This window comes from Macrotis lagotis, chromosome 5 (assembly GCF_037893015.1).
Source record: "Macrotis lagotis isolate mMagLag1 chromosome 5, bilby.v1.9.chrom.fasta, whole genome shotgun sequence".
Classification (NCBI taxonomy): Eukaryota; Metazoa; Chordata; class Mammalia; order Peramelemorphia; family Peramelidae; genus Macrotis; species Macrotis lagotis.
The window spans coordinates 264,560,007-264,574,972 of record NC_133662.1 but is presented as its reverse complement, the minus strand read 5'-3'; the positions used below and the strand labels follow the sequence as shown (position 1 = coordinate 264,574,972).

The 14,966-nt window shown below is 42.3% G+C and overlaps 1 protein-coding gene across 6 annotated transcripts in view; it reads left to right on the top strand.

The window, feature by feature from the left end:
- UBE2F (ubiquitin conjugating enzyme E2 F (putative)) overlaps positions 1 to 14,966 on the top strand; it is a 103,492-nt gene that overhangs the window by 46,233 nt on the left and 42,293 nt on the right. For 5 of the 6 annotated variants that reach the window (XR_012468894.1, XM_074189758.1, XM_074189757.1 and 2 more), the window contains 3 exons: positions 269 to 334; positions 8,856 to 8,923; positions 9,609 to 9,716. Coding sequence is in view for 5 of the 6 variants with exons in the window: in XM_074189758.1 (XP_074045859.1) it covers positions 269 to 334; positions 8,856 to 8,923; positions 9,609 to 9,716 (242 nt within the window). In the remaining variant the exon portion in view is untranslated. The remainder of the gene's footprint in view (positions 1 to 268; positions 335 to 8,855; positions 8,924 to 9,608; positions 9,717 to 14,966) is intronic. The other variant, XM_074189756.1, reaches the window with a different exon arrangement.

Genomic DNA, 14,966 nt, shown 5'->3' with positions numbered 1-14,966 from the left:
GTGTCTCTCTTTGGGCACTGATCCTGCTCCTCTTCATGTGTAAGTCACACCTAGACAGTGCTGGCACATAGTAGGCACTTAAGAAATGTTTACTGGTTTTCCAACCTATGGCCTTTACTGTGACAGGACACAGTGTGACTTGGAGGGAGTTTGCCTGGCACCCTTGCTGTGGGAGCTGGGGCGGGGGTGTAGAGGGTCCCCAGCACCCACCATGCCAGGGTGCTCTCTCTGGCTGGTCTACTTGCCTCACAATTGTTTTCTTTTGTAGGTACATGTAAAGTGAATTTTCCTGATCCAAACAAGCTTCACTACTTTCAGCTAACAGTCACCCCAGGTAATGTTTCTGGATAATTTGTAAATCCATGCGTGGGCTTATCAGGGGGACCTGCCCTTCTTCGACCCCCTTGCTGTTGTGTGTATGAGACCCTTCCAGACTCCCACAGCCCTTTGTAGATGGAGAGTCCAGGGTCACTGTCAGGCCAGAGTGTGCATTAGAGGAGGACATATATTTAGGGGAAGTTTATATAGGAAAGAGAATTTCTTTTTTTAAAACCTAGACTTAAAAAAAAAAAGAAACTTTTTCAGTTTTTAATTATCATCACTTTTTGCAATGAAGTTTATTTATGTCAACTTTGGTGTGATTTTTTTTTTGTTCCCTCGTTGACAATGTCTCCTTCAGTTTTTAAAAGTTGTTTATTAGAGAATGTGGTGGGTGGTGGCCAAATGATAAAAACTGGACCAAGTCAAACGGATTTTTTTGATGGAATCATATAAAATTTACACCAGAAGTTAGTGTGATATTTAATGATAGATAAGCATTGTTGCCCTGCAAAGCAATTGGACATAAACAAGAAGCATTGATAATAACAGCATGACTTCCATGTTCGGGATGGAAACGGGACTCTGAAGACCCTTTGGTAAAGTCGAGATTGGGAGGGATTCGGCTGTGCCCCTTCCCCTGATTGCCAAGGCCTTCTACCTTGATGTCCTGGAAGTCAGTCTTATCTTGTAGCATTCACTACTAAGATGGGAGAAGGGAGAGCAAAGAGTCAGACAAGGTCCAGAAACTAGGCTTCAGAAACTAGGCAGGAAGCTAATGAATTGGGGAAGAAGTGAAGTGGTTGCCACTCCTCATCTCACCACTAGCCCCAAACAAGTGAATCACTTGTTTCTTTTCATTCTCCCTCAGAGTCAGCAGAGTGGTACAATTTAAAGGGAACATTCCCATCCCCAGCCCCCCAGCACTCCTAATTATACATTTGAGTTCATCTGTGACACCTTTGGAAGAATTTCAGCATTTGGAAGATGGCTGGTGGAGAGAGGAGGGAGCCACTAACAACTGCGTAGCAAGTTGATTAAATCAGTGAATGGTGGAAACAGGAGCTGATGGTTAGAGACCATTGGCTAGAGTTTTTCAGTGTGCACAACACTTTATACACTTAGCTCATTGAGTCCTTATGTTAGTCTTGTGTGACAGACAGAGCAGGTATTCTCTGGGTTTCTCAGATGAGGAAACTGAGGACAGAAGAGTGTAAGTGATTTGGCCAGGGTCACCCAACTCATCAGCATTATAGGCAGGACAAGGACCCTGACCAGAGTCAGGTTCTTTCTACTACCCAGATTCAGCTTTGGGGAGACCCTCTGGAGTAACATCCACCTTTGTATGGGGGAGAGAGGAAGAGCAGAGCATAGAGGGGCCAGACCCAGCATCATTTGACTCTGGCATCAAGCAGGAAGGAACTTGGCAGACTCCCAATCTGACACCCTAATTCTGTAGTTGAGGACACCCAGGTTTGAGGTCATTTGGTTTGTGAATGAGACCCAGGACCCAAAAGGTAAGGTGTGCTTTTCTAAAAGTATCCTGGGCGGCTAGGTGGCACAGTGGATAAAGCATCGGCCTTGGAGTCAGGAGTACCTGGGTTCAAATCCGATCTCAGACACTTAATAATTACCTAGCTGTGTGGCCTTGGGCAAGCCACTTAACCCCATTGCCTTGCAAAAACTAAAAAAAATAAAAATTTAAAAAAAAATAAAAGTATCCTGACCCCCACCTCCCTTTCAGTGGGGTCCTTAATGAAACTCAGGCTATTGGTAAGAACTGGAAATATCCCTCATGAGACTTGTCTCCAAATTCTTTCCATTCTCACTTCTTGGAACTTGGATTATCCTTTTCCCTTTCCCCATCACTGCCACTTAATCCAACTTGGTCTGACCTGACCATTATGAAACCTTGCCCACTCTTTGTGGTCTTGCTTCCTTTTTCTAGACATTTTGTCAGTCTTTGTCATCATCTCTTGCAGAATATAGAACAGAGCCCTGGTGTCCTGCCCAGTCCCTTCTGTGGACTGTGTTCAGAGGAGGTTCAACCTGAGGAAGGGGTGACCCTCTTTGGGCTTGGTTTCCTCCTCTGTAAAATGAGATGATTAGGTGGGATTACCACTCTAAATCTAAGCTCTCCCTCTTGGCCTAGACCCCAGCCTGTCCATTTTCTTCTCGTCTGCTATACGTGTCTTCCCCTAAACCCTCCATCGAGGGGCCATCCTCTGGTTCTTCAGCTCTCTCAGGTCCCAGCACCGTGTTGGGGCCCCTCTAGTGTCCTTCCTTCTCCTTCGGTGACCCGTCACCAGTGCTCCTGGGGAGCTGTGTGGTTCAGACTTCCCTCACTGATGTAAATCATTGCTCTTACATCTGCTCCCTTTTCATTGGGGGCCCCAAGGCTGGGCTGGGGAGACCAAGACTGTCACGACACATCATGGGCCTCAGGAATAAAATGCAGAGACTGGAGTCCATGAATCTTGGAAAACAACTCAACCTTTTGGGCTGTTGCCCAGGTTGTGGCTGAGATCAGCCTGTCTGAGGCCTGGAGAAGTGACCTGGGTGAGGCCTGGGACTTTTTCTCTAGAAAAGCAAAACCTTAATTTCTGTAAAAATGGATTGACAATAGTTTTAAAAAGTCATGTATTTTATCTCTGCTTTGTTGAGATTCTGCTGGCACCACAAGTGAGGCCATCTGGGACAGTTCTCTCCGTCGGCCTCCCAGCCTTCAGGTAGAGACAGCAGGACTTGACTCCCAGGAGCGATGTGCACCTCCGATGGGGGTTTCCAAATGACTCAAGCTGGATCCTTTTTACTTTATATATTGTATTTTTATTTTCTTTGTTTATCTTCCTAAGTGACTTAGTGCTAATGCTTTAGTGTTCTAAGTGTATTAGAAGGTGTTCTTGAGGAGCAGTTTCTTTTTTCAATAATTTCTTGGTGACTTAGGGGTCACCAGTACAGACAGACTGCAGCTATGTGCCTACCTCATAGGTATCAGTGAGGTGGGTGGCACCATGGGTCCCTGGCTTCCATGTCCCTAGACTGGTGTCACCTCTGTCTGTTCCTTCTATTGGCCATCACTGGTTGCTGGTCTGTGTGGGCTTATGCCAACTCATACTTTACACCCAACTGTAGGACCTGAAGGTGTCTCCCCTGTGCAGAAAGGTAAAATATGTGAGTTTTGTAGTAGGTGTTTTGATGGCCCTTTAAATCTTGCAAAACACCGTCATCGCTCATTGGACCCTCAGCAACCCTGACATGGAGGTTCTCTGATTATCATCCCCATTTTGTAGATGAGAAAACTGAGGCAAATGACTTGTCCAGGGTGATATAGCTAAAAAGAGTCTGAGGTAGGATTTGAACTCATGGCTTCCTGAGTTCATTGTGTTATCTGGCTGCCTTTATGGGAGCCGTTTTGCTACTCTGAGACCTATTTTAATCAGTCCAAAGTCCATGACTATTCTGGATAGCCAATATTATAATAATATATTTGTGTGTCTACATATATAGCTGAGGGGCAGCTAGGTGATACAGCGGGTAGAGCACCAGCCCTGAAATCAGGAGGACCTGAGTTCAAATGTAACCTTAGACACTTAACACCTACTAGCTGTGTGACCCTGGACAAGTCACTCAACTCTGATCACCTCACATCCAGGGTCATCTCTTGTTATCCTGATCCATATCTGGCCACTGGACACAGGTGGCTCTGGAGGAGAAAGTGAGGCTGGGGACTTAGCACAGCCCCCCTCACTCCAATCTAATTCATGTGCTTGTTATGGCATCACCTCCCTGATGTTGTGGTCTTCTTCAAGAACGAAGGACAGGGACGGCTAGGTGGCGCAGTGGATAAAGCACCAGCCCTGGAGTCAGGAGTACCTGGGTTCAAATACGATCTCAGACACTTGATAATTACCTAACTGTGTGGCCTTGGGCAAACCACTTAAGCCCATTGCCTTGCAAAAAAAAAAAACCTTAAAAAAAAGAACAAAAGACTAACATCATCATCATCATCATCTAACATCATCATCATCATAGTTGGAAGCTTTGCAAATTGTTTCACATGTGTTTTCTTTTTAAAAATATTTTATTTTTCTTAATACATTTAAAACAATTTTTAACATTTGCTTTAAAAAAAATTTGAGTTTCACATTTTCTCCCTCCTTCTCCCTGAGACAGTAAACAATTTGACATAAGTTCTGCATTAATCTGTATTTTCCTAGGCAAAGGTTATAACCATCCTTGTTTCTCTCTATCAGAATTATGTAACAATCAGGAAACCATGTGCATGGAAATGGTGTGGTGGTGCTGGTAATCAGAATTATTGTTATCTTCCTTAAAAGGCGTGTCTGTGTGGCAGACTGAGGGCAGAGGACTTGATAGAGAAAAATCTCTTCCCTTTTGTGAAGCCCCTAGTGCCCAGCATTTGGGGTGTCCCTGCCCAGAGGATACTTGCACACTTGTTGGTGACCTGGCAACAAACCTGGGCATTCTTTTTGGTGGCTGCTTTTTATGGACTTGAGGCCATAATGATGCCATGTCTTCCCTGGAAATTACCTAGGGCAAAGGTGTTCAAGTATTTTGAAGGCCTGACACATCTGTGTTAAACAAAAAAAAAATGGTGGCACCTTGACCACTTTTAATGATTCATATCCATAAAATTCCACAAGCCCTGGGCAGCAGGTTGCCCCACATAGCCTGGAAGGCCTTGCCTCCAAACACAGACCTGCAAGGGTCTGAGATGCTTCCCCACTGGGATCATCTTGTTTCATCTTGACCCTGAGCCAAAGTTGTAGTGAGTCCAGATTGGTGATGGAGGATGGTCCTTATTTAGAGCCGTCTCTGCGGGCAACACACGGACCAGCCAGGGACCAGGTGAGAACCAGTCATGTTCCTAACCCACCTTTGATAGGACCTTGAAGTTTCTTGTCCTGGGCAGTGGAAGCAGGTTCCCAGCAAGGGACATGGAGTCAGAAGAGGCAGGAGCTGGACTTCCTCTAACAGTCTAATGCAGATTTAAAGCTTGAGAGAAGCAGTGTCCAGAAAGCCCCAGAAGCTGAGAATGGCACAGCGTAAAGATGTCGGACTTCTCCCTGGGAGCCAGCCCAGCCCCCTTGCCACTCTACAGATTTTTTGCTTTAGAAAGATTTTTAATGACTCTGCCTCCCCCTCCCTTCACCCCCAAAGCATTTCCAAGGGTGGATGTTTTATTTAGTTCCAGAGACTGTGAAGCCCTGGAGCTCCATAGAAAGCCAAAAGCCAAGCAGTTCCTGCTCTCAGGGAGTGCCTGCTCTAATGGCACCTCCACGCAAACAGCGTCAAAGGTTAGGCTGAGGTGTATCGAGGGAGGAAGGCAGCAAAAGGAAGAAGGACCAGGAAGGGCTGTTACAGAAAATGAGATGTGCACGGAAATTCTATAGAAACCAGGAGGTGAGGAGGGAAGAGGGGTCTCAGCACAGAGGACAACCAGCCAGGAGGACACTCCTAGTGTCCCTGGTTCACAGAGTACTTGGAGGAAGGGGTTAGAAGACTGAAAAAGTAAGAAGGGACAAGTCCTGAAGGACTTTGAATGCCAACTAGGATTTTGTAGCTAACCCTCCATGTAGTCAGGAACCACCCAAATTTAAGTTTGTTTTGATTTGTTTCAAGGTGGGGTATGATATGGTTAGAACTTTGTTTTAACTAGACTATTCTGACAACTGAAGGGAAGATGGATTGGAGTGGGGAGAGACTTGAGGCCAGCAAACTACTATGATAATCCAGGCATGAGGTGACCATGGCCTCCACCATGAGATGGGAACAGAGTCAGAGAAGAGAAGGAGAATATTGGAGAGATGTTAGGAAGGAAGAAACAGCAGGAATTGATCATGGATTGGAGAGGGGAGGGGGGTGAGAAAGAGAAGGGTGGAAGATGACCCCTAAGGTTACATTGTAATAAAAATACTGCCCACTTCATGAGGTGGTTGTGAACTATTTGAACAGATCAGGACCCCTCCAACTGTCTCTTTCCCCTATTCAGTTTATATTTCTGTGATTGCTTGAGGTCATTTGAGTAGGAGCTCTTCACCCTTTTTTGTGGACCTCTGTGGCAGTCTGCTGAAGCCTGTAGACCCCTCCTCAGGATAAAATGTTCAAATCCAGGAAACAAAATACAGAGAAATACAAAAGAAACCAATCAAATCAAAATACTTTTAAAATATTTTAAAAAGTTCATGGACTCCTATTAAGAAAGCCTCTGAATTAGAGTGAAAAAACCAATTGGAAGACAGGAGAGAATGGGCTGACTTTCCCCACCCTTCTCAAAGTCCTGCATCACTCTGATCATGGCAACCTGGCTGCTGGAAGCTTCAAAATATCAGTATTCTTGTTATTCTGAGTCACTGGATTGTGATAGATTCCTGACTAAGACTTATCTGAAATTTTGCTTTTTGATGGTATTCAGAGATTCTGTGGACTGTTGGAGAGTTACTCTTCAAACAAAGAATACAGCAGCCAACCCAGCAGTTAGATAGGAGCTACACAATGGTGCCACCTTTCCTCTTTTTTGTCACTGTTGTCAATGATGCCACTTTTTTTCCCACCGGAAAGCAGGGAAGATGGCCCCATAATGGGACCATGTACTCGAAACTGGAGGTAGAGATGTCAAAAAGCTGATCAACTTGGGTTGGGGTAGAAAAGTCTCTGAGGTTCAGATTGCCAAGTGAAAAATGTTTGATCCAGGTTGCCTAAAAGCCTGTCACATGGTAAAAGATTGACCTCCATTTCTGGAATCTTAGATTCTCTAACTTCTCACTGGGTTGTCATTAAACCTGAAGACCATGTGGATTTGTATGTTTGAGTTAAGTGAGTGAAGGTTTCACATTTGGTAGAGAATAACTTGTATGCTATAAGGAACAGCTGACTCTTGCACCATCTATCCCCAAAGTGTTTGCCTACAAAGGTTTTTTGCCATTTTCAGATTTCAAAACAACATTGTTAAGCCAAATTTGTGAGAAGTGGGCATAAGGGGTGAGTTGGGGAGGGGATGTGAGTAAGAGAGATGTGTGCTCATCCCTAGTAGAAAAGGAGAAAGCAGGGGAGGCAGAGAGAAAACACTGAGGGTGATGTAGTGGGGTCCATATTCCCCAGAAGTCAACTGCAGTGATAGTCAAGAAGGTCACATTTTATACAGCACAGTGTTCACCATGAAAAACCAGTCGGTAAAGCTTGTTTATTTCTTCAACTCCTCTGAACTTGTGAAAATTCTCCTGTGCCCCTTTGAAGGTCCCCTTGGACACTGTCTGCTATGGTTTGAGCACTTGAGGCCCCCAGTGTCTAAGGTATCCAAAGTGCTTTAGAAATTGATTTCTTAGAAATGAAGAAAAGAAGAAAAGAGCAAGTAATATCTGGTCTTCATTTGCTTTGAATGGAAATGAAAGATAAAATCTCAGCTACTAGGCCAAGATAATAAATATACTAGAATGTCAGAAAACATTTTATTTTATCTAAAGATGACATACAAAAGTCAAATTCCATAATTCATGGGATTAGCAATTAATCCATTTGCTCAAACTTGTATCCGCAAATGAAAAATATTTTCAGTTTTGAATATCATATACCAGACAGCGTCAACCATTGTCAAAGTGGGCATGGAAACTATTGCAAATGCTCCAAATAGAAGTCCTAGGTGTAGAGATAGGATTTTCAAATATGGGGAATAGGGAAAAAGGTAAATCGACTTAAATTTGGGGCAAGAAGTTATCAGTTCTTATCTAAGAGAATCTTCACTGTTGGAATAGGAAGAAAAGTCCATAGACAGGATCTGTTCAGCTATCCATCCATAAATATTTATTGGGGGGGAGGGGCAAGGCAATGGGATTTAGTCATTTGCCTAAGCTCACACAGCTAGGTAATCATTAAGTGTCTGAGGTCACATTTGAACTCAGGTTATCCTGACTCCAGGGCTGGAGCTCTATCCACTGTGCCCCTCCATCCAAAAATATTATTAAGTACCTGGGAACTGGAGATAGAAAGAGAAAGAATGGCATTGCTTACCCTCAAGAGTTTATACTCTACCAGCAGTGATACAACAAACACAAATAAAATACTGGATAGGGTGAAGTGGGGGAAAGAAGAGCTCTAAAAGGGGGCAGAAAAGGACAAGCAGGCAAAGTGTTTAAGAACTTGGAGCCAGGGAAGCCATGAGGGAAGGTTCCATGAAGGAGGCAGCGCCAGAATCAAATCACTTCATCCTTTTGAAGATAAGAAAACATCCATGTGCTCCAGTCCTGACCATGGTTGTACAGCTCATTCTTATGAATATTTTCTGAATGCATATGTTCTGACTTTTTTTATTCAAAATCAGTGAGAAAGTGATTTTAGCCAGATTTGTTTAAATGAAAATTGAGTTAAAATTCTTGCTCTTTTTCTAATGTCTAACTTTGTAGGGGAGTTCTTTCAAAACATGATTCATTTTCTCCTCCATATCCTAATGTGGTGTTTGGTTTTTGTTTCATTTTTAAAGGTTTCTTTTTCTTTTCTTTCTGTGTGTTTTCTGATAGATGAGGGTCACTACCAGGGTGGAAAATTTCAGTTTGAGATAGAAGTCCCTGATGCTTACAACATGGTGGTGAGTAGTTGGCATCTTGAACTGCCTGTTTTCTTGGATTTTTCTATATTTGAGACACTGCCCGCTGCCCTTCTACTAATTATTAGCCAGGAATAATTGCTCCTGACAGCCTGCTCATCTCTGAATATAGCCCAGGTGACAGTTTCTTTGCACAATACTGACTTAGTTATGCTCTAATGATTACGGATAAATTCTCCCTGAACTTGAGTCAGAAGCACTCCTCCAAATAGCCTTCCCATTCCTCCTAATGAAAGACTTTCCAAAGGAGTACATCCTGTTTTGGACAGTCAGTGGAAAGGGGGCTGTAGAGGTGGGGGTTAATTATAGAGGTCATTTTATTTGCATCTGATGATTATGCAAAAATCTTTAAAAAATGAGCAATTCCAGAAAATTATAAGCAAAAAATTAAGTCCACAAATAATCTCTTTCTCTCTGTGTATTGTAAATCAGGAAGCAGGTCTCTCTTAGGTTTCTGGGGTCCTTCTGGTCCTTTGCCAAACCTTCCTGGTCCCCTGAAAAAGACTTTGACCTTCAATAGTTTGAGCCTCTCATCAGTCTCCTTTTCTTTTGCAAGATGCTGTGACATCATAACCTTTCTTTTCTCCTTATTTCATCTCAGTTTCCTCAGACCACATTTTCTGTTTTTGTCTTAGTCATTGAGTTGAGATAAACTTTTAATATGCAGGCTGGAGCTGTCTGCACTACCCAGCCCCTGTGGACTGACTGCCCTCCTCCCCTTCCAACTGCACTGTGGCCTCCCTCCTGCAGGCTTCCAGACCCAGCAATCCAAACGGTCAGTGACAGTGAAGAAAGTAGGAAGAGTTGATTAAAGCCATATTGGGACATGAGCCTGCCAGGTTGTGCCAACAAGTGTACAGATGGCCTTTTAGGAGAGACTGATTCTGATCATTAGCTTCTTAGGAGCGGGGTCACTGAGCTGGAAGGCATCTCAGAGGCAGCTGAAACTAACCCACCTTTATAGAATAGGAAACCAAGGCCCTCAGAAGCCAGAGCTGAGAGTCTCAGGTCCTCTGGTCTAACCCACCTCGGTTTGCGAGGAGGAGCCGGAGTCTCAGCCAAGGTACTTGTAAGTAGAAGAGCCGGGGTTTGGGCCCGGTGGTTCAGACTCCAAATGTAAGAGCTCTTTCAGCTCTTCAGCTCTGGGGATCATTGGATCCCCCAAACCTTATTTTGTCCAACAGTTACTCCATGCTCTCAGTTATCAGCAAACCAACTGGCTCCACTTAATGAAGTGCTGTTTTGATCTAATCCCAAAGTGGAGAAATTCAGGTCCTTTTCTTTTTCTTTGTTGGAGTAAAGCCAAGCAAGGTGGAGGTTTGTCTCTTCTTAGCCAACATCATACAGTGCATTTCTCTTGGGGATTTTTGGTTTTATGTTCTTGTGAAATCCCACTGTTTCAGTCCAGGAGAAGAGGCTAGAGATTAGCCCCAAGCACTTCTACAATCCTCTCTGTTCCCCTCCTGCTCTGATTTCCCTTCACCCCCTCTCTTCTCTCCTTCCCACCTCCTTCTAAAAACCTTCCCAGTAAATGCAGTAGGAATCAAAACTCCCTTTTCTCTGACTTGCTGATGCCTTTGAAGATTACTGTGTCTTTAGTAGTTGGGGACATAAGGACTCAAGACAAGGCAATAATAGCTTTAAAACTACCCCCCCCCCACCCCGAGCAAAAAGACTTCTCCAACTGTGATTTGTTTCTCAGTAATTTTTCTAGTAGAATTCTTTCTGTAGCCTGGTGTGCCCAGTTCTAATTTCTTCTGTTCCACATAGCTGAGTGTATGGGCATTATAGACAAGGCAGGTTCTATTTAAAGTTTCTCTATTGAAAGAGATTTTTAGTTGAAAAAATTTTAATAGTCATTATGGAAATGTGCATTATTAATATCTACAAAAGATATACTATGATGGAATTTTTGATAGCCAAGAGATCCTTTGGTGAGTAGGAGTATATGGAATAGAAAGGAAACAGAGGACCAGGGAGACCCAAAGTATATAGGGATCACAACCAGAAACTGACATAGACTTTAGGCAAAATTTCTACTATGGCATTAATCAAAATTTAGAGATCCCCCGTCTCTTATTGTCTTCCTCAACTTAACACCTCCTGATGCAAGGTGGGCTTCAAGGACTCTTGAAGAAAAGTGACTAATTCTGGAATTTCACCAGTACAAGTAGAAATAGAGGCCTGCTTTTAAGTCCTTTACCTCCACCTATGGATAGCTCCCTCCCCTCTAGAAATCCTATTTTCCCTGAGCCCATGGGTATTAAAAAGGCCTGTCATCTCCTGCCAGGATTTCAGATGCCCCTGACCAGGAGAAGGAGGCATCTCATTGGCTTCTGCTCTCTGGGGCATTTCTCCCCAGTACAATACAAAGATTGAAAGCAAAAGAAAAAGGGGACCAAAAAAAGAAAAAGGGGACCATAGAGGATAAGGTGAATAGGTAATGTCATGGAAACAACAAACATGAGCTTAAATAAACTTTGAGATAGTAGAGGATAAAAGGGCCTGGCATGCTGTGGTCCATGGTCTCACAAAGAGTTGGACACAACTGAACAACTGAGCAACACAAATAAAACTCCAGTACATCATAGGTCAGCATGTGACCAATGGCTGTGGTCCCATGAAATTTCCCAAGCTGTTGGGAATTTCTGTTATAGAGGTCAGACAAATTCCTGTTCAATAACCTATTTCCTAGCCAGGAAATAAATCACTTGCTGACTTAGTAAAGATGCAGCCATGTGTTTTAATCATGATTTATTATATAGGAAAGTGAGTCCAAATGAAAAAGAACCATTCTGTCTTTTCCCCTTATTTCATCTCAGTTTCTTAAGACAGTGTTTTCTGCTTTTTCTTTCTGGCCATTGAGTCGAGATAAACTGTTCAGAGTGCAGCTTGGAGCTGTCCCTGCTGCATAGCCCCTCACTGGTCTCACCGCCCACCTATACTTCCAATTGTACCAAGTACACATCCTCTCCCCACTTGAGCTTCCAGACCAAACATTACAAATGAGTGAGGTATGTAAGTACTCATTCCTGACAAAGCTAATGAATATTTGGGCATGAAACTGCCATGTTTGTGGCAAGTTCCAGTAGAAATCAAAAGCAGGGCCAGAGGTACATTGACCATTCAAGTTGAATCAAAAGTAGGGCCAGAGATGTGTTGACTATCCAGGTAGGATAAAATCTGAATGAAGTCGCCGTGGAGATATAATCAACCAAAGTTGAGCTGTGGGATGAAGAGGGAGAAAGGACTGCTGGGGAGACCTGCTGTGGGATCTTGACCCACCCTGGGATTCAGGCCAGATATTTTACTTCTCAGGGCCTCAGGCAACTTTCTCTCACACAAGTTTTAGAAAAACTGAAGATGGGTATTGGTAGAGGGCCTTATCCCACAGATAGATATTCTATATTCCATTTTAATTGAAGGAACAGACCATGAAAACACCATATCTTTAAAGGCTGTGGAGCCCACATTGTTGTTTGGTCCTTTGAAGAAGACGGTGACATCAGGGAGGTGATTCCCTGACAAGCAAGTGACTTGGATTTGAATGACAGGATGCTGTGCTAAGTTCCCAGCCTCACTTTCTCTTCCAGAGTCATCTGGGTCCAGTGGTCTGATAAGAATCAGGATGCCTGGTGATGGCCTTGGATACAATGGGAGAACTCGACTTTTTTAAGCTAGGGTCTTTCTCAGGTCTCAGTTTGTCTGAGGCAATGCCCATTTAGTGTTTAATGCTAGGTAAAAATGAGGCAAAGATGACCTAATCAAAAACAAATAAATAAAATCAGTCTGGGCAGGGAAGACTCTTAAGGTTTCTGGCCAAAACAGAAACAATTGCTCTTTACCCTCATTCTGACCATCAGAATCCAAATAATGACCAAATCAGACTTGACTAACTCACAGGCCAATCAGTAGAAACAGGGAAAGACGCCAAGAGTCTTCCTTTAACCTTAAAACCTTTTCTAATTGTTCTGGGTAGATGCCCTCCATTTAGGAGTTGGCATATATTTATTTTTAGACCAACAAAGGGGGAAAATTGTCTATTGATCCCCTTCTTTAAACTGCAAAGATTATATTCCTGGTGGTGATGATTGTTGATAATGGAAAAAGCCTTGCTTTTTTAAAGCTTGGTTTGGCAAGGGTTATAGCCCTTAGGATTGCGGTATGGCAAGCCCAGCCATTGCTCTTTGGGGATAGGATGTATTCAGTCATTTGTAAATGATTGCATCCATCAGGAAAGAACAGCAGCAAGAAGAGGAATGAGCTTGAGGAAGCCTGGAGCATATCCTCTACTGGGTCATGTAGAGTACGTGATGTTACAGGAATAAATTGTTTTTGGTTCGGAAGATCCTTTCCTGCAGTCGTGTTCCACTTAGGTTTAATTATTAAAAGCAAATAAATGAGTTCAGTTTATTAAGGAACCATTCCTTCATGTGGTAGGACAGATGAGTCCAGTTAATAAATTTGAAAAGAGCAGAGCAAACAAGTCAGAATTGCTAAGAGCAAAACAAATGGCTTTTGGCAGTAGCTGCAACCTTAATGGAACTCAGCTTTAATAATTGCTTCTGCATTATATATGTCAAAATGAAATTGATATTGCATCACATTTTATTAAGGTTAAAAATTAATTTAGGCCTTAAGATGGTTTTGTTTCCTTTGTATTCCTTTATGTGATAGCAAAGAGGCACTAAATCTGTTGTGGACATGGAGGGAGGGTTGTGACTTTGTTGTAGATCCTCCAAATTCAGACTTAGAGCCCTAGATGCATCCTGATTCTTTATGCTGTAAAAGAGTAAATTAAAGTATTTTTTAGTTTTAGGTGGGTTTTTTTTTCCTTTTTTGTCGATTTACCCAATTAGATAATAATTCTTTTAATTTTTGAAAAAATCATCTTTATTAGGAATAGGTGAACCTTATTTTTTAAAAAATAGAGCTATTCAGTATAAATAAGTTGCAGTGAGGAGCTGGGAGAGGTTAATTCACACTTGAACACCACGGACAGGGCAGTATAATAGAAATTCCAACTTGATTTTGGGCTAACTGTTGACTTTGGGCAAACCACTGAGTTGCTCTGAGACCTCAGTTTCCTCATCTGTAAAATGAAGGGGATTGGACTAGATGACCCCTACATCCTCTCTCCTAAATCTGTGATAACTTTGAAAAACTTGAATCTAGTTATTTGACTTGACTTTGAATCCCTAAAAAGTTTTCTGCCTTCTCTGTTTCTTTTTCTTAAAAATTTCCTGGTAAATGGGCAGCTGGGTTGTGCAGTAGATAGAGCACCAGCCCTAGAGTCAGGAGGACCTGAGTTGAAATTCAGCTTCAGACACTTACTAATTACCTAGCTGTGTGGCCTTGGGCAAGCCACTTAACCCCATTGCCTTACATAAATACAATTTGAAAAACATTTCCTGGTCATGTTGGTTATCAGAATACTAATTAAGTTCAGTTGATAAGGTATTTTTTTAAAAAGCACGTACTTTCTTTTTTTCTGATCAAACTCTCTAAATGTAAAACTAAAGTCCTTTCTGTCTATAATTTTAAAAGTTCTTTATAATTTTAAAAGTATACTATTATTGTTCTTGGAATAAGATTCATTTTTCCTGCTTACAAAAGGACATTATAATCCACTTTAATTTTTAATGCATCAAAATTCAAATATAGCTTAATTTTTGAAAATGTTTTAGTGACTTTTTAAAATATCACTATCACTTTTCAGTAACTACTAACTAGTCCTATGACCAGGTTTCTTTTCATAAACCATCACTAGTCCTGTTAATACACACAGATCTTTTGGGGATATGAAAATATCTTTCCTCTATCTTACTCCTAAATTTCCCCCTGCCCTAGTTTATCCTAGGGATGTTACTTGTTGTAGGTCCCTCCAGATCTGCATTTTGAAGTTCTTTGACTATATACTTCATGTCCTAAAATAGTTTGTGGCCACATTTGTTGGGAAATACTAGTATGATGATATCATGAGCAACTTTTTCAAGTTGGAGTAATAGATCAAGATTATATCATT